Source organism: Gymnogyps californianus, chromosome 10 (genome assembly GCF_018139145.2).
Source record: "Gymnogyps californianus isolate 813 chromosome 10, ASM1813914v2, whole genome shotgun sequence".
Classification (NCBI taxonomy): Eukaryota; Metazoa; Chordata; class Aves; order Accipitriformes; family Cathartidae; genus Gymnogyps; species Gymnogyps californianus.
Genome location: NC_059480.1, coordinates 27588647 through 27608316, shown reverse-complemented (window position 1 = coordinate 27608316; position 19670 = coordinate 27588647). Strand labels below are relative to the sequence as shown.

The window sequence follows — 19670 nt, the reverse complement described above, 5'->3', positions numbered from 1 at the left end:
TTTTCTGCCTTTCCCTTAGAAAATGGGATATTGAAAGAGATGTGAGGAGAGGAGGGAAGAGCCTTCACCTGCCTCTCGACAGGAGATGCAAGAGAGGAAACAACCCCCAGGCTCACAGCTCTGAGAAACTTTGCCATCTAGACCAGGAGAATTTGTCTAAACACATAAACGTTTTTCTCCACAATTCTCCCATTTTATGAAGAATGAAGGTGAGATTCCTACACCTCTGGTTCTTTCAAACTGTCCTCCTCCAGAAATAAGTTTATATAGAACCACAGTTCTTATACGCAACCCTAGCTGTTCACAACCACTCCGCTCTTCAGGAAACCTAGATAACACTCCCCATGTGTTTGCTCCATTCTTTTACTGAAGCCTTCCTTTGACGACCATGCCCAGCGACAGGGTTTGCTGAGGGGTTTCTCCTTTACAGCCAGCCACGGGGCTGCTTCTTCCTGCCAAGAAGACAAAGAGCTCTTTTTCCCTTTCTGTTTAACCTGTAATCCTCACCATTCTCACTCCCAGAGCCAGCATAGTTAAGCAGTACAGAATGAACTGCTGGCCAGAAGGTAACTACCGTAAAGCCTCAGAAATCGGCTATGCCTTGAGTGCATAGCTGGCGTGGAGTGAAAGGTAATCCTGATCCACAAACGACTGCGATGGCCACCAGCAGTCCGAGCAGCAACCGCGGACAAATATCCTTCCTCCATCCCGGCCTCAGTTTTCCCTCATTGCTATATTTCCCTGGAACAGCTATTTATGGCTGCTTTTAGCGCAGGCTGTTGATGCTTTCCACTGGGGTGCCACTGCTCACCCAAAGGCTCCTCCTTGCTCAGGCAAACGCCTGGTTTCCAGCCGCCGGGAACGGGGAGGCAGCCCGCCTCGCACAACACGGCCGCTTTATTTTACTGCCACCTACTGGAAAAAATACAATTATTTTTTAAATTGCGAAGGACAGGGCAGCGGCCTGAGCCCTGCCGACAGCACCGACCTGCCAACGCCTGACAGGAGCTGGGGTGAAGGCCAGGCCTGCTCCCCGCCGGGGCCTGCATCACTCCCCCCCAAGCCGGGCCGGGCCGGATCCCGCGGCCTCGCCGGTCAAAACGGGGCTTCGGGAGAGGTAGCCCGAGGAGCAGCGTGGGGTTCCACGCGTGGGGCTGCTCCCCGCTCCCCGCCGGGCCCTGCGCTGGGCCCCGGCCCGAACCTTCTGGAGCTGGGCCGCGCGGCGGCGCCAGTTGCCACGGCAACGGCGGCGCCCGGCGAGCCCCGCCCCTCTCGGCTCGTCACGGCCGCGGCGGCCAGTGGCGGCGCTGGGAGGTGTCACGTGAGGGAGCGGGCGCCGCCGTGAGGGGCCGGCGGGGCTGGCGGCGCTCACACCGCCGGGGAGCCGCAGCCATGTTCGGGGGCTTCGGGCGCTGTTTCGAGGAGGACCCCTTCTTCCGGTGAGGGGCCCGGCCGGGGCCCTCCTGTGCCCCGGGGAGCCGGGTCGGGCTGGCTTGGGCGGCGGCGGCCCCCCTTGGGGTCCCAGCGCTGGGGTGGGGTGTGGTGTGGTGTCTGTGAGGGGTCGGCCGGGGTGGGTCTGAGGTGGCGGGGAGGCCGCCGCGCTCCCCGGCCGCCGCCTGAAGGTTCTTGTCGGCCTGGAGGACGCGTGTCTGTGGGGGGTTAACCGCCGGTGCGGTTGGTGGCCGTGCTCCCCTAGGTACCTGAAGCAAGCGGCCGTGCGGAGTGCCCTTTAAAACCATATAGGGGTTTAAATTGTTGCCAGTGATTTTAAATACCAGCGTCTTGTCTCTTACTCCCCTCTTCAGTAATGCTTGTAATTTTTACTGTCTCATAGTGCAGTGAAGAACTTAATTTCATAGTGACATCGACTGAGAAGACATCTTCATCTCCACTGATTTGAGTTTCTTGATTTTTTTTTTCCTTCAGTTTCTTAAAAAGTGGACAGGTGCAGGATGTTCTAGTTTTTCTGGATTTATTTGGGTTTTTTTGCTGTAGACTGTTTCTGAGCTCCTGTTGTCGATGCATACGCTAAAGATAACACCAAGCGTTCTTGCATTAAAACTTTGCAAACGCGTGCGTGAGATCAGTAAAGGCAAACTGTCTGCTTGTATTGATTTCCTGAGTGGATGTTGATGCTTTAGCTCAGTAAATGTGGGTTTTCTTTGTTTCTATACCATGAGCACAATGGTAGTGCTAGGGGTAGAGCATGTCTACGTATTAAACTCGGAAATCAGTTTATTTCCCGTGGGAATCTTTGTCAGTGGAACCTGAATCTAAGTAGTGTGTCATGCAAATGCTCCCTGAGAGTGCTGGGGTGGCCAAAACCACTGAAGTATCTAGTCTGGCCCCAATTTATGTCTTTTGTCAGAAACTGTAATCTGCAGCAGGTAAGAATGGGATCAGAGAACTCGGAGGAGCCTGAATGATTTTAGTTTTCCTAAAGACTTAGTACTTACTATGTGGAGCTTAATTACAAGCAAAGATAAGGGGTAGTGCCGGTGGGCGGACGAGGAAGGGTAACACATGGGGCCTTGTGATGTGGGTTTGTTGACTGTATCTCTTAGTGACAGGATATTCTAGCTGAGGTTGCGTTTGTACCTCTTAAAGGAGAATCTACTGCTTAGCTGCAAAAGCGCGTTCCTAGCAGCGGGACAGTGTCTAAAGCTGTGCAAGATGGATTAGTACGCTTGGTTTCTAGGAATAAGCGCACTGTTATAACTACTCATCGGTTATATGCAGGATACACTATGCAGAAAACTTCACTATGCAAATCCTCTGCGTGAAATTAAAATAATAATGGAAATTAAGTCTTGTTTGTAGTAATTTGTAGCGTGCTTTTGAAATACCAGTTGCTTTCCTCTTATTTATTAATTTTATTTATTCATTTTTATTGTAGCCACTGATGCAGTTTAAAATTGTAGGGAAAAAAAGATTGCAGAAGATAGAGGGAAGGGAGTGTGTGTGAAAGAGATGAGAGAGATTGATGTTGAGATTCCTTTTCTTGGCACTGTCCTTGTAAGTCTGTTTTGCATATAGTTAAGGAAATGAGCTTATTACTTCAGATAAGATTAGCTTCCAAAATAGTGTAATAATAGGCTTCTGGTGCCTCTCAAGGAGAGATTTTGACTGCTGAACTGGAAATAGTGCCTGGGCTAAAAGAAATGCCTCCATCTGGGAGCAGCTGTCCTGGGGAAGCATCAGTCCGTCAGCCAGACGCTGCCCCGGCCCAGCTGAGTTTCATCCCCGGTAGCCTGGACAGGTGCAGAATTGTCTTCTCTGCCAAGTGCAGTTGGCCTCTGTTCTTAATTCACCAATACATAGCTTTTGTTTTATTGTTTCAGGTGTTATCTCCAGTGTGATTCTGCAACTTCAGGCTTACATAACTTCCTACATTTTTAAAAAAAAAAAAATCTAATATGAAGTACAGTTTTCAAAAATAATAAACTGAATTTATTGTTCTAGGACACTGATTTTCAACTGACCAGAAACATACACTGAAGTAAGGAGTAACATTGTACCTTTACTAGCTGTGAAAGGTTTCAGCTGGAACACAGAGCCTTAAACTTTGGAGCTTAAGCCTGAATCATACAAGAACTTACAGAGTGAAATGCATCTTAGTGAAAATCCTCACTTGCATATGTGTTAGCAGCATCAGCCTTTTTATTTTTAATGTCTCTTTCTCCATATAGTAGACATACTTGTTTGAGACTGTAACAGTCTCAGAGGCTGAACATTTTTGTTCCCTTTATTGATCCCTGCAAACACCTGAATGTCAGGTGAAGGTCAGATTAACTACTTATTAGACAAAATTTTTTTTACTGCAGAGTAGTGGAACAACAAATGTATAAATCGTTTGTCTCCATTCAGGACTTAATTTTGAAAATAACGTACGGTGCTTAACATGTGAAGGGCACAAATTCTGTGTGCAAAACCCTTATAGAACCCCCTTTCTTTTTCCCCATCGCTTTTATGGTATAATAGTGCAAAGTGTGCTGAAATCATGTCCGTCTCATCAAAAGTATCTTTTTCCCCTCCTAGAAAAGGTCAGATTTTAATTCATATATGATTAATGGTAATTAAACTAGAGTGTTCTACACCTGTTGCCATCCTATAAAATTTGTGATTTGAACAAAGAACTTAAGATCTTGCATCCTCTACTGGAGAGACTTTGACTTGTTTAATATATATATATTTTGCAAGGGTGACATACTCCTTTTGTAGTTACGGTTTGAGTTTCAGTCATCAGAGCCATCAAGGTGGTAGGTTTAACTCCTTGGAAGCCTTGTCTTCCAGACAGATTCTCTGTTGACTTTCCATTGGTTTTGTCCTACTCCAGAGCATACTGAAATTGTAGTATTTCTTTCGAGGCTTGACAACACTAGATCTTCTTACGAATGGCTCCCTAAAATGTCCCTAGGGAATTGGGAGACTTCACTTCTGTTCCTAAATCTGTCACTCCACAGTATATATCTTACTTCCCTGTCTATGATAGTGAGAAGCTGTATTTCTAAATTGCTTCATAGACCTTTCATTTTTTAAAAAAAACAACAACAAAACCGCACCGTTTTAGATGCAGGCATGAGTGTATCAGATAGATGTAGTGGAGGGTGAATGGCCAAGAGAAGTTGCCAGAGAAATTGAAATAAGGCAAAAAGGACAACTTCACAAGGTATGAAGCATTATTTTATGTCAGGTGAGATGTATTACAGCATGTTATGCACACTAAATTCAACCAATTTTTCTTAGCTACATTAAATCTACCAAATCTTGTTTTGCTTATGATGTGTTGTGGATAACTTACTGTATGCGTGTCCTACTTCTTTTGAACAGGAAGGGACCGGGGAGAAATTTTGTTATGCATAAGTTACTGATGGAATACTGTTCATACGTATTTGTGTTTTGGTAACCAAACCTATCTGCAGTTTGTGGTGTCAAAATAGATTCGATGGAAGTATGCATATACTGTGGTAGTGCTTGTGTGCTTCCCTCATCTTGGCTTGTGCAGTGACTTTTTCCATCTGTTCTTCATCCTGTGAAAAGTGAGGGGACACTTGCTGTGTGCGAGCTGCTTATCACATTAGGACTGAAGTTAAAGCTAGCAGTCATGTGAGCGGGGTAGATTAGCGTCTGCTTAATGACAGTGGTAAAACTACTTCTAAACTACAAAGGTCTGTTTGCACTGGAGTGAGTTAAATATGTGCATAGCTTAAAGGGATATTGTTGTGTTAAAAAATCTTGTTTGAAAATTAATCCAGCATTGTGCTTGTAACCTTATTTCCTTTTTACCTAATAGGGAAAAAAAAAAAAAGAAATGCAACTTTGGCCACAAGAAGAGAGTACAAAGCGAAGAGATCAAAGTGGCCACGTGGTGTGGAAACTAGTTTTCATGAGAGTGGAGATAAGGGGTGGGGAGAATAGAAAAGCTGTTCAGGAGACTTTCAAGAGATGATTGGGTATTGAAGAAGTTCGAGGAGCAACCTGAAGCTTTTCTTCATGGAGGCATGAGATGTCACGGGACATGTTGCGGTGTCCTGGAGAGAATGAGGGTGTGAGGTGGCTGGGGAGTGCCAGGAAATTGATAGGAAGGAAGATGAGGTGCTATTATGACTAAGTAAACATACCTGGGAAATGACTGTTAATGTTAATAAAGTGGCTTTCAGCAGAATAGCACAGGGGAAAATTAGACTGGAGATGAAGGGAGGAAATGAAGCATGTTTTTTGTATGAAGTAATAATTTATAGCCTTGGACCACAGGCAGCAGGACTGATCATATATTGTGCTTCTGACAAAAACATTTTGCTCCTCTTTTGGCCTCAGGTAGAAATATTCAGTTCTTGTCCAAATTAGAGAATGCAAAGAATTAAGTAAGTAGTAATGGAGAGCAACTTGAGGAATGTTTTAGCTGCAAGCCAAGCTTTGGGATTACTGGTGGGGTTCTGTAGGTTTTTGGAAACAGAGGTTGAGTGTTTAGAAAGAGGAGAGAAGAGGGGGAAAACTAACAGGAAAGCAAAAAGGCAGTAAGAATCTTTCTTCCTAAGCAGAGAAACGGTATGCAAGAACATGATTTGTGGAGGGGGAGAAAAGGGAAGGCAAAGATGCAATAGTGGATGACTACAGTAAAGGAGATGGAGCTGGCTTGAATTTAGAAGATAGTATACATTTTTGAGCATGTGGGTCAAGGAGGATGAAAAGTAGAATGGGAGCGGCCAGCAAAATAAATTTGAGGGGTGCGGGGGTGAAATCTAGTGGGACGCGATGAGTTCAGTGAGTAGTGCCGTGCTAAGCTTTGGAAGATGAAAGTGAAAAAAGGAGCGGGGTGGGGGGGGAAATTCTTTTAATATCAGGGGTTGGAGGTAGAAGTAGTGATAAATAAAATATAGGTCGGTTTTATAGTTCCTGGCAGATAGTAAAAATAGGCTGGAGTGAAAGATGGCTGCAAAGGATGGAATATTTTTGGAAAAGATGAGGAAAGAGAAAAAGCAATACGGACACCCAGGAGCATAGGAGAGCAATGAAGGCAGCTGAGAAGTCAAAAGAACTAAAACACCCAACCAACCTGAGAGATGGGAAGAAAAGTGGAAGAAGTGAGAGTTTGTGAGGAACAGGAGATTGCCTAGTTGGGTCCTATTAAAATAAAGAATTTGAATAAAGAACCATATGGAACAATTTAAAAAATTGAGTTTTAAAAATTTGAGAGCCATTTTACGTGGCTTGGAATAAAACCTGATGACTTTCTATGCGAAATATCTCTTTTTCAGTGATCCTTTTGCTGCACACCATGAATGTATGCGGCAGATGATGAGAAGCTTTTCTGATCCTTTTGGACGAGATCTATTTCTCAGTATAACTGATAGTGGGGAGAGAACGGTAGATCGAAGAGCACGCCAGGACTCTCAGGTTGCTCTAAGAGGAAGTCACAGAGTAAGTATTTTCTTAATCTCTAAGGATTGCTACATGGAATTTACATTTACTGGTAATATAGTTGGCTTCACATTTCCATTTGTGTCAGATTTGGTCCAGTGGAAACAGAGGCCTGGCTCAGCTATTGCAACCTTGGTCAGATTGTTTCATTGCTGAGTAAAATGTGAATAATATCTCTCTTGGTTCCTTAATGGCCTATTACTTAACACTGACAAACTTCTGTTAGAACTAGTAACAAGTCTGTATGTTACTGAACATTGAATATACAATAGTTAATGAAACAAACTAAACATTTATCAAATGTTTGGTTTAATAAATATTATGTATTAAATGTTTCTATTACAGAAAGGCATTAAAAATGTCCAGTGACAGAGCTTTCTTTGAACACTTACTTCCTTTTTATGCTAACTTTGCTTAAAAAGGTACCTTGATATGTTTATGTCTTCACTCTGCATTTTAGTATCTTGTGTCTAGTTATTTATGTTAGTTTGATTTAACACAAACCTGCATTTCAGCCACCTAAATAGTATCTACAGATATTTTTAAACCCTGTTTCAACTTTGCAACTGTGAATAAAGGCTTCACATGCTGTATTTGGTCTGATTCTTAATGTTTCCTCTAGATACAAGACTGTAAGAATTAAAGATCAGGGAAATTGATATGAAACCTAGTATTTCTGTAAATTGCCACCTGAAACTGAGAAGTTGGCAATGATCTATGTTTTACATAAAGTATTTGTTCAACACTCTGGGCAGGCAAGACAATTATATCTTACGCTTCTGTAGTTAAACCTTATCTAATTGCTGTATTTAGAAAGGATATATGTTTGAAGTTGGTTCCTTTCCCTCCACCAGGCTAAATATTTTGCAACTGAATGATCTCTTACTTTAATGAATCACATTTGATTTTAAAAAAACAGTTGGAAGACAAGACAGATTACAAGGGCTTGTGGAACTCAGCCAGATAGATTTGGTGGTGGTTGTTCAAAGCTAGATAGTTAGAGCTTAATAAACATAGCTGGAACACAGACTATCACCTACAAGTCAAAAGGGTAACTGTCAGATTCTTTCCTCCATGCTCATATGTTGCCAGTTAGTTTCAAATATAGATGCTGCTGGATCTAATTAGGGCATGATCTCTCCTCGACTGAAGCAGATTTTTCAGCCTAGGTTCAGTAGATGCCTAAAACCAGATCAGACTTTTTTCCTTTAGAAGTATGTCAAACCTTACCCTAACAGCTTAGGGGTGTGTGTCCCTTGTTCTTGGCAGTGAGGTATAAATGTGAGGCATAGAAAACCTTTATCTGTGGTTACAGGAAGAAGTTAAAGGTACAAGAGCGCCGTGTTATTTTGATAAGCATGAAAGAATTCCACACCTGCTAAAATCTTTCCAGTATCTTTTGATGTTCCTCATGTTTCACCTAAGAGTTGTCAGATGTCATGGAAGACTCAGCACTGATTACTTGAGCCTTGTAGTAGTCTCAAACTGCTTTTACTGGTTTCCCTCCAGAAATGATGCAAACACTTAAAAGAATTAGATTTTTATGTAGGAAAAGATAGATATCTTTACTACCATGTAAAATATACTTTGTTAAAATTACCCGTACTGATTACTGATATTGTAATCTATGTTTAAGTAAACTGTAGAACACCTAAAACTGCTTTACAAGGAACAGAATTTTTTGCAACAACTCAATGTACATCAATATAGCATTCAAATTTGAAAATGCTTTTCCTTTCTTGAGCTTTGCAGTGTCAGTTTTTAGCCTCTTGGAGGGGAGGGAAGGAGGAGGAAAGGATATGAGCAGGAGGAATGGGGTAAAATATCTTAAGGAATACTGTCATTCGGTTTTGTTTGGATATCTGCTTGTCCTATATATTAGGCAACTATTTAACAGCTTTTAGTACGTATTATAAAACAAAGAATGTTTGTTATATAACATTTGTTATAAACTTATAAACGTTTTATGGTTAACAACTTTATTTCTGAGGATATCCTTTTGCACTTGATATATATAGAAAAAATATATATTGTTTTCTGTCACTATGTATTAGACAGAACTGCAATCTGAAAGAGTTCATAAAGGTATTCAAGAATCGGACAATTCCGTCCTTTTGTACTTAAAGTTATTGTAAAGTGTTTGGTACTTCTGTCTAACCAGTCTTTCTGTAGGTAGGCTTTTATAGAACTCTCCAATCTTAGTTTCCTGGAAACATCAGTGTGTTTTCCAGCATCTCATTGCCCTGTCATATAGGGATATTCAATATCAGTTGGTCAAACAGGAACTGTATTTGCCAGTGTTTATAGCTACATCTATTTATACAACTGCAGAAGAATATGATTTGCTTATGGGGGATTCATCATCGGGTGGTTCTGTATACGATGATAGATTTACCTAGAACTTCTCTGCAGTGACCTTTGGAACTGCTGACAAGTTAGACTTCATTTTATTTATTGCAAGAGACGTATGGATATTTTAGAGAAATATCTTTTGTATTTACATTAATCTCTTGTAATACATAAAGAGTGCTTGTGAACAGGTCAGCTGCATCACTTAATTTTTTTTAAGCTCTAAAATTGTATGCCAGCCTTCTGAAATTTAATTACATAAATTTACATTAAAGGGACTATTGATTTGTTGATTTTAATCAACTTTCAGTGATGGGGTTCTGTTGCATGAGTAGAATGAAGTGTTTTCAGAGAAGTTGGTGATCTCTGAAGCACTGTGACAGGTTTTAAATAACTTTAGTGCAAAGGTTGCTATGGTATACAAATGTTTCTCAACTTCTAGCTTTAAGTGCTTCTAGTACATACATATGAATATGACTTATTAAATGCGGTGACAGCTATCGCTTTCCAATATCATTAGCATAAATATATTACTTCTATATACCCAGAGACTACTTTGTATGATATTGTCGTAGCACACTGTAAATTACCAAGGTCCTCTTGAGTGACTTTTTATTTGATCGGAAATGTTTAGTATCACTTGCTGTATATGAAAGTGCCGTATATGAAAGTTACTTCTGCTGTGTCTGATAACAGGTATAATAACTAAAAGACGCTGGTCCTTTTTCTTCCAGGCAACAAGCTGCTCCCTCATGCCCTTTGCAGGCTTTGGTAGAGTGGTTAGTATGCCAGGAGCAATAATCCTTGTAGCTGTTGCTAGTATGCGCATACTGTCTGCATAACTAAAGCATGGACAAAGGCTAGTCTCAGTGTGCTTGCAAACTGCTTTTGTTGGTGTTTAGATATATGGAACAATATAATTCAAGAAAGACTTTTTTTTAATTTTTTTTTCCTTATTAAATGAAAATGCTGGAGTAGACAAATATGCTGATATCAAGATTGGAGAAGTTACTACTTGGCAGCTGGCTTTTCTACTCGGCTGTGTATCCGTTGGTGCTTGATCTCTGATGGATATGAATGAAATAATCCCTGGAGAGAGACTCCAAACTTTGAGTGCTGCCTGTAGATGGACACTAGCAGCTTGGAGTGTGTTTGTGTCCATGATACCACAAGACCTGTAGCACTGGTCACAGCTAAGACAGGCCAGCTTCTGGAGACAGAATTTCCACTGGAACTGGGCTTGGAATGGTTTTCAGCTGTAGTTTGTTTGGGGTCTGGAATATCTTGTAAAAGATCTGTAAAAAGTACCTGAGGAGAAACAAGTTTATTGTTATGACCCTCATGGAGCTTTTTGCTTCCTTTGCAAGGCTTAAAGAGTCCTCAGATTGAAAACCAGGAGCTTAGAGAGTGGCTCTCACTTGCAGAGCAGATAAAAATAAGCATGGGTCTTTGAATTTTCAGATCTAAAAGTATTACTTGTTTAATTATCTCTTCCAGAGGCACAAATTGGCAACTTGCTGTATGCAAAAAGTGTATTAGCTAATCAAAATTCTTTTGCTATCAACTGCACAGGCTATGGTTTTACTCCCCCTGCCCCAATCTATGGCACGTAATTCCATGGGTACAGCTGATTACTATGTAACGTCATTGGTCAAAGTCCAGATTTCTAACTGTAGAAGGCAGTTTTGTGGAGTTGCTGACACTTGCAATGATTTGGTGCCCTAAATTGTCTATAATTATTGCCCAGAGGTTTTGATAGCCCTTAAGGATTCAGATTTCATGCTACTCAAGAAACAAATTGAAGATTTTCTATACCTGGATTTTACTTAGTTTTGTGCTTAAACTGCAGATTTTATTTTTAAACTTTTAAATACATAGCTATTTAAATGAATTTATTTAAATTTAATTCTGTGTTTCCAGTAGTTGGAGGAACGTGGAGCGTTTGCTATTGCCATTAGCACCCTGGTGTTTCGAAGCACCTTAGTAGTGCAAAGGGCTGCTCTGTGCACCCCGGCAGCCTGCCTCTTGCCGAAGCTGCCAGGTTTCACAGGGCCCCTGGGAGCTGTTTTCCCCGCTCTTCTCACGACCTCGTACCTGTGGACCGGCGCGTGGTGGTGGCACAGCGGCTGTCCTGGGAACCAGCGAGGCGTGCGCCTGTCTAGAAGCTCACCAACCAACCAGTGTGTGGTGGTCGCTCTCAACTAGCGTACTCCAACCAGAGCTGCTCCTGGTGGAAACCAGGCAGCCCAGTAGGGAGTTTGAACGGGCCCTGAGGAAAAGCTTATAGTAGGAGAGGGAGAGGCATGGTGAAAATCATCTTTATCATCACCAGCTGCTGCACTGGCAAGGAGCCCAGAGGAGGATGCTCGTTTGGGACAGCATTGCTGGCTTCCCAGATGGTCACTTAGGAGAGTTCACCCTTTCCCTACTTTCTGTCTCCCTCTCTCTCTATTGTTTTGTTTTCTTCCAAAGGTAGCTTTCACCAGTATGGTCAGTATATGGCATCAGCTACAGAGCCTATTAATAAAATTCTGTGCATGTAAACCTGTGTTAGTATCCATCCTTTGTGCAACACTGGATCTCCTGCTTTCATGTAAAAATAACAAATGAATGTTTTGTTGAATACATCTATAGCATCAAGTAATTAAGCTGCCATTAAAATACCAAGTTATGGTTCTCTGATTTTTCCACGCTGCCCTTTTACGAGTAATGTACACTGCTTCTGCAAAGGAACAGCTGTGTCTGCTGGGATGTGTTTTCAGTGTGATTCCATATGCATTAAGGGATTTGCATGATAGAGATAATTTGATCTTCAGTAGATTATAAGGCATGGACGGTCATATAGTACTTTTTACAGCAGAAGCCAGTTAGGTTAGAATGTATATGAAAATAGTTCTTGTAAATTGGCCACAATATGAGCTTACTTTGACATTTGAGTGTCAGATCTTTCATTTCTGTCTTTCCAATATCTCCAACATAACAATCAAGCTCCCCACGCTAGCTTTCAATTTTTCATTTGAAAAGATGCATTTTGGCTTGTGTATGTCTGTGAATTGCAGTCTGTGGAAACCTTTTTGATGATCTGATTTGCATTAAAAAAACGCATGTTAAAAAAAACAGCTTCAGAACTTGAAGAGTCAGAAGACTGTGTTTTTGTGTTTTAATTTTAATGTCTTTTCTTTTAGCAAGATGCAGATTTTGGGGAACCTTTTTTTGCAATGGACAGGATGATGTCAAATATGAGGAACGGTATGCTGGAAATGCAAAGAAAATTTGTAAGTTTTTTTTAAAATTTGTTCTAAAATTAATTGTATTGGAGAATGACAGTTGTTTAAAATATCACTCAAAGTCCTGCCAAGAAAAAGGTTACTAGTCTCAAGCAGATAGTAAGAATTCCCCCCCCCCCTCCCCCGACTATATTGTGGTTATAATTCTCTATGCTGTCACTGATTATTTGCTAACAACAGTACTTTCAATGTATGCTTGATTTTTCTAGGGGTTAGAACTGCTGTAAGTTACCTGGTCTCTAGCTGTTGTAAGAGCTGACACCTTACGTGAAGGAGCAGTTTAAAGTGTTACTGTACGCTTAAAAACAACAAAACCACAAACACCTAAATGCCACCCTGCATATAGACTCACCTCTGATGTTATTTTCAGTGCTGCTTCTTGTTTCTTCACAGTCTTTGGAGATAACACTGGGTATCCATTAAGTGTTGCTGAGTGTATTTACCGTGTTTTACTGGCCTCGTAAAATGGCTTGTAACCATTGTTGCTCAAGTCCTGTTTTTCCCTGAACTCTTTACACACCTTATATACTGTATGTGGCAAGACTGATGTTATAGGTTATATCTTCATTACTAAACTAAACTATGCCAGGGCAAATGTTTGAGCAGTTGCTTATTGCTGCTCATGCTTTTTATTTGTTGTCTTGTTCTCTGGCATGGGGAGACCTGTGGCCAGACAAGGCTAGGGCAAGAGTGAGGGCATATCAAATGCCAAGGTCTCTTCCCAACAGGCCGTATTTATGGTGCCAGGACTGAGGGTTAATTTTTCAGAGGACTATTCTTTTTCATAATAAGATAATCTCAGAATGTAAGAAGTATGTATTATCCACAAGTTTTAACTTCTATTAATAAGAAGTCTGCATTGCTTGTAGGATGACCTGTCCATCCATCCAGATGCACACACATTCAGCTCCTCCTCTGTGATGACATACTCCAAAATAGGGGATGAACCACCAAAAGTTTTCCAGGCTTCAGCTCAGACACGCACAGCTCCAGGAGGTGTAAGTAGTGCTGGGATGCAGCAAAAAGGTGGTATGTAATTATCGGAATTTAAGTTCATCTATACCAAACCACAGTTTCCTTCAGGTTCTTTTCACTGGAGACATTCTTATAATTTAGAAAAATATATGTCTGTTTAAATATTGCTCTGTATTAAAGGCTTCTTAAGCTAAAGTGCTGTTTTCTTCCTTGTAATTTGTATGCTTCTAAGTATACATCTATATAAATTGTATGCCTATCAAAGACTGGAAAAACTGAGTGCCAGAACAGCTGATTCTTTAAGGCGGTCTCCAATGTCTTTCTCTTTGCTATAATTAATCCTCTTGTACATTTAAAATTCTGTCTAAAATACAAGCTAGCAAGAGGCAGTCTATTTATGCAAAACATGGCTTCAAATCATCCCCTTTACTCAAGCACTTTTAAATGCTTACGTAACGCTTCAGATGAAGATGCCCTCTCATTGACTTCCTTGCAGCTGTTGCGTCTAATTCTGCTAAGAAATTTGAATTTGAATTTGAACCCTGAAGCAAGGTTCGTGAAAGACTATATGTGAGCAGTAAAGGCCGTTGAGCATGATTGGCTGTGGGATATGTTCAAGCTCAAGCAGACACTCAGTTATCAAAAAGGTTCTAATAATATACCTATGAACACAGTGATAAGTGGTTGCCTGGGTTTCAAGCCAGTCAACACGACAACCTAGTAATTAGTTGTCCCTTCATGCTGAGAATATTGGCATCGGCTGTTACTCATTCTGTTGTCAAGGAGAATATTGAAGACTTGTCTGCATGTGGTATATTTAGACCAGGCTTTTTTTTTCCCCAACAATTAATATCCAGTATGTATGTTACTTAAGGAGCTTTGGGTGTTCTTGTTTAATCTTCCTGTCTGTTGGCAGAAAGAAAATAGACTTGATCTGTGCTGCTTTGGTGTATTTTCAGCCAACACAGTAAAGGAGACAATTGGAAAAGCCTGTAAAACCTAACTTTTTCAAAAGAAAGACATAAAACCTTTGGGGAAGAAAATCGGAATTTTTTAAAACTTTTTTAACTTCTTTTTTTGGTTGGAGGGACACTTACTTCCCTTCTTCTGTATAGGTTAAGGAGACAAGAAAAGCACTTAAGGATTCTGAAAGTGGACTGGAAAAAATGGCTATTGGTCATCATATTCATGATCGTGCCCATGTCATTAAAAAATCAAAGAACAGCAAGACTGGTGATGAAGAAATGAACCAAGAATTCATCAACCTGGATGAAAGTATGTCTTTTCATGCAGTTCTCTAATGGGCTTTACACTGTTTCACATACCAATTTTGAAGTTCCAGCTTGAGACATCTTAAAAGGGACTGTTTTTCAGACAGAAAAACTGCAGACTGTTTTTTGCAGAAAATCTGCAAATCAAGTTTCCTTAGTTGATATAAATTTGGACAACCTAAGCTAAAGTAACGAGTTAGAGTTGAAAATGTTGTGTTATAATGCAGTCGGTACTGTTTGCTTGTACAACAGCTGCTCATGTTTGAAAGTACTTTTAATGATATTTTATGGTTTCAAACTTTTAACAGAATTTTACTATTTGCTGTGTGTTTATGGCTAATATAAAATACACATTTAAGAGATGTGTGGTTAAAATGTGCATATACTTTTACAACACAGTGACTTCCAGGTTTTTTTATCTTCCAAACATAAGCCCACTGGCAGTAAGCTTTTAGTTGTCTTTTACAGATCCCTTAGAAATAGTTTGCAGGCCATGTGGAGAATCATGGACCACAAGTTTAAAAAACACTGTTCAGAAAACCTAATTTTCATTACATGTTTTTTCCTATCTTGTTTGCATTTGTTAAAAAGTAAACTTGAACTGTTTTTCAGCTGAGGCCCAGACCTTTGATGAAGAGTGGCAGAAAGAGATTATGAAGTTCAAGCCATCTAGAACTAGATGCACTTTAGAAGCTCCAAAATACAGAAGTATTCATCACATACCCAAGGAAGGTGGATTAAGAAGGTAAAAATAGTTTTCTGCCAGAATAAGGAAATACTAGCAACAGAATGAAAATTTAATTGCGAAGCAATTTGTTTATGAACAAACAATGCTTACTGGCAATCTGAGGAGAAATAGCATGTTTTATTCCTCCCTTTCTCATGATGCCACAATAAACAGCGTAAGGCAGTATTTTGTTAACTAAATTTTGAAGAAATTCAGTATGTTTTACTTTGAAAATTACTTCATGAATTGATAGGCTAAAATGGCGAGTGTTTTTTCTAGAGAAATATGCCAGTGCTCTTAGCTCAACTATATATAAATGTTGTAGCTGCCCCCACAGTCGTTAAACTGGGTTAGTTGCATTAAGGTATAATCCTTACTGAGGGCTAGCTTGATCTGTTCTCTTGGGTAAAAGGAAAGACACCTTCCATATAGTTGGAGACAGACACACCCCTCTCTTCAGGGTTAGATTTCAAATGACACCTCTTCTAATCCTAAAATCAGGAAGTCTGTTTAGGAATGAGGGCTTTATCTGTAAATGCAGGAGCTCCCCTGCATAGGCTGCTATCCACCAAGATTCGTGGTTTGTTTTTTTTTTTCCCCTCCTATTGACATAGTTTCAGTGGAAGTTGTGACGCCTTTATCAGTTGCATGTGTGGTAGAGAATGCTACAGAAGGGAAATACTCCTCTTCTGTAAACTACACAGAACACTCCCTCCGGCATCTCTTTGGTTCTGGAGGCTTATTACAGAGGCTACTTTACCTTCAATTTCAGTTCTCAAACTAAGCTGTTTCTTCTCATGGAGTGTGCAAGATAAGGCAACTTATCCCACTCTGTGGTGGTAACAGTGGAAGTAGTTTTGGAGGGAGAGTCAAATCTGTCTTAGAACTAAAATAACTATACCTCCACATAAGTAATTAACAAAATGTATATTCTCCCCACCCCCAGATTGTATGGTGGTTGTGATTGTTGTTGTTGTTTGTTTCAGAGAGAAACCTCTTGCAGTGGCGGGTTCCAGGGAGCCCAGAGTTTCTTTGGAGAATCTCAACGTGAAAGGAACGCATGTCCCCATCAAAAGCAGCAAAAAATAAATTGCTTCCATTCTCCATTTGAATGGAGTTTCTTCAGAGAAGATCATGGTGCTGCATTGCTTATGTTATAAGTATACACGTATATATGACCAATCTCTGTTTTTTGTTTTAGTAAGTATTAGTGTGCCTTGCTACTCTGATCTTTTGACAACTGAATGTTCTTTAAAACTTCAGATCCTTGGTTAAACCATCTAGTTTCAGTAAATTAAAAAACCAACAACTTTCCACTTAAAAGCACTTTAATGGATTATCACTAATTCTGTTTAAAAAAAAAAAAAGCTTTCATTAGCAAGATTTTTCTGCTACAACTGCACCAGTCTCAGACTTTTTATTAAGCCTGGTAACGCAACTACTTTTTCCCACACTCTATAACTTGCACAGAAAGTAAATTCTCTCTTTATTTTGTGTGGCTGAAATAACTATTAATTTTCTAGGTGACACAGCAATTAATAGCAATTTGAATACACTATAGACACTATATATATCTCTTTAAAATCATACTGTAAATTGTTATAGAATCCCCAGATTCACCTTGATTTAACATGAAGAAAAGTGAGAGGAAATACTAAAATGAGAAATACTTTAAATAAATTTTAGTTTATCAGCGTTCTTATGTTCATAAGCTGTGCTTGCATCTCTTATTTTCTGTGCCTAGACTGTCAGTTTTGTATTTCTGATCCTTGGTATAGTTCCTTTGGAGGTGGCCCATTAGTTTTCATTCTTGAAGATTCTCTGTCGTAGCTTTTAATTATTCTGTAATAATACCACTGTGTCCTCAGAAACTCAGCTGTAACTATTAGTTATTAATCAGAAAAATATGTGGGAGAAATTGGTTGAGTAGGCAGTAGTTTAACTGGATAATGAATGACTACACCATTTCTTCTGTTCTAAAAAGCTAAGAGCTCTGCATACAGGAAACCATTTCCCCCCTCAGCTGAGATGAGATGTGTTGGTATTCTTTGGTGTCCTGCTTTAGCGGATGTAGAATGATCCGAAATCTAACACTTGATCTCCCTTGACGTTGTTGTTGTTGTTGTTGTTATTGTTTGGTTAAAGAGTCTGATGTTCTAGAGAAAAAACAACTGTGTGACTGAGAACAGGAAAGGTCTTTCTATTAGAAGTGTTAAGTTTGTATGCTGTTTTGTTACGCAGAATTGATCCCCATGTTGTAGCATAAATTTCTGTAGACTATAACGTTAGAGCATTAGCACTACAGCATATATTTCAAGGCTAAAACATTATAGTGTAGCCTTAAAAAAAGGCTCTATTTATATTATAAAAGATAATAGGTTTAATCAGTTAAGATTAATATGCTTGGCTAAAAAGGAAATGGCCTTTAAATCATATCTTTCTGCGGATTCCCCAGATTATTTAATTCTATGTTTGTTAATGTGCAAAAATAATCAAAAGTACTTTTGTTGAACTCTTGACAAGGGAAAGACAATTGTTTCTTTGCTTGTTTAATGCAATGGTCTCTTCCTATTACTGGAGCAAATACTAGTGGCAATAAGTTTATGCTATTCGACCATTCTACGAGCAGTCAAGGTAAGTGGTGGTAAGGGGGTAGCAACCTCTGACAGAAGGACAGGCTGAAACTGTGTGATGCTGGAGTCATGCTTGCCAGAGGATGTCTGCCAGCACCCTGAAACTAAAAGGGTGCTTTTACTCCTAGAGTTGCATTCTGACCTTTAAGGGCTTGATCTCCCATACCCTGAAGACAACATCAATTTTGCAATAAATGTCATTGAAAATGTAAGGCTGTGGAGGCATTTTCCAGGTATGTCACTTAAATTTCCCAGTAGTAAGCAGCAGGAAAGTTTTTCGTGTCATAACTTCAGAAATCTTTGATTTGAGAGATGCTGCTATTTAACAGAAAATAGTATTCATCTGACAACTTATATTTTTGTCTATGCTTTACTGAGATAAAAAAACATGATATATGTAATCAGTGAAACAGGTACATACTATGGTTTTAAAATTATAGTGGAAAGAGGCTAATATTCAATACCGATTACTTTGTTATGCAAAACAATGTTCTAAAATATAATGCTACATGGAAGCATCTGAAACTGTAATTCTTTAATAAAGTTATTTATTATTTACGGTTATTGTTTGGCTTACTCTACACCACAAAATGACTTGGGCATTATTTATTTTGGGCTGCTTTGAAACATTCTTATATGTGACACCAATAGCAATGCAGTGAGGGAAAGTTTGCCCCTCGGTTTCCAGAAGGAAAACATGCATTTACCACAAAAAAAGTTTGCTAGGAGGAGACAGATGGGGGTGGGAGTCGAGTATGGCGATGGCCAGGCTGGTTCTCTGCTTCAGAACTGCTCTTGGGGTCTCCTCTGGGACTGTTTCTGGTGTAATCCTAATAGCAGGGGATTTTTTTTTGTTTTTAATATTTGAGAACATAGGTACACACTATAGCTTCCTTGAGCTATGACGTGAACCTAGTATGCCATCTATTCTAACAGCTACTTGATTCTAAATGCAAGAATTTCTTCTTTCATTGTGGTGTTGACTAGAGGAAAGTCACGCAGAGTAACTGCATCAACTACATCGCATTCTGTTTGTGTATCAGAATAGCAAGAAGCATTACAAACACAACAGTCAAAGCGCTGTACGCTGGTACCTGTGCTCCATGCACCATCCTCCTACATGAGATCTTTTTTTTTTTTTCCTTTTTCATGCAGTGCTGCCCTACAGTTGTTCTTTTGACAAGGAGCCCAGCTCTTTAGTTGTTTCTAATTAGTAACCTTCAGCTGATGGTGAATATGCCTGTGAATGGTAACCCTGTACTTGATGCCAGACTTTGTCCGAGTTGAATTTTTTTTTTTTTTTTTTTTTTGGTAAAATCAGTTAGTCTTACTCTGCAGTGACAGTATTGCTCTGCTGAGTCAATGTCTTCAAACGTTGTCATCAGTGAGCTTCAGTAAATCCTAATCGCTGTGTCATGGTCGCTAATTAAAACACTAAATGGGCTCAGTCCCCAGAAATCCTTAGGGACCGCTCCAGGAGGAACCTTCCTCCTCCTCCTCCCGTTTG

General features: G+C 40.0%; 1 protein-coding gene across 2 annotated transcripts; it reads left to right on the top strand.

Annotated features, from left to right (window-relative positions):
- Window positions 1–1372: 1372 nt before the first annotated feature.
- Window positions 1373–18727, top strand: MLF1 (myeloid leukemia factor 1). Of its 2 annotated transcripts, XM_050902131.1 has the most exons (8): window positions 1373–1439; window positions 6759–6921; window positions 10005–10049; window positions 12456–12545; window positions 13427–13555; window positions 14648–14807; window positions 15416–15548; window positions 16517–18727. In XM_050902131.1, exons 1-8 carry the CDS (start codon window positions 1393–1395, stop codon window positions 16617–16619), a joined length of 870 nt encoding a protein of 289 aa, XP_050758088.1. In that variant the 5' UTR covers window positions 1373–1392; the 3' UTR covers window positions 16620–18727. The 2 variants fall into 2 exon arrangements, with proteins under 2 accessions (XP_050758088.1, XP_050758089.1); XM_050902132.1 differs by lacking the exon at window positions 10005–10049 and having other exon boundaries at window positions 1375–1439.
- Window positions 18728–19670: the final 943 nt, after the last annotated feature.

What these genes read in the sequence shown, in the direction of transcription:
- MLF1 (XM_050902131.1), top strand. Translation starts at nt 1,393, where the DNA reads ATGTTCGGGGGCTTCGGGCGCTGTTTCGAGGAGGACCCCTTCTTCCG. An exon ending in CTCTAAGAGGAAGTCACAGA is followed by an intron (nt 6,922 to 10,004) that starts GTAAGTATTTTC and finishes TTTTTCTTCCAG; the next exon opens with GCAACAAGCTGCTCCCTCAT. An exon ending in AAGGAAGGTGGATTAAGAAG is followed by an intron (nt 15,549 to 16,516) that starts GTAAAAATAGTT and finishes TGTTTGTTTCAG; the next exon opens with AGAGAAACCTCTTGCAGTGG.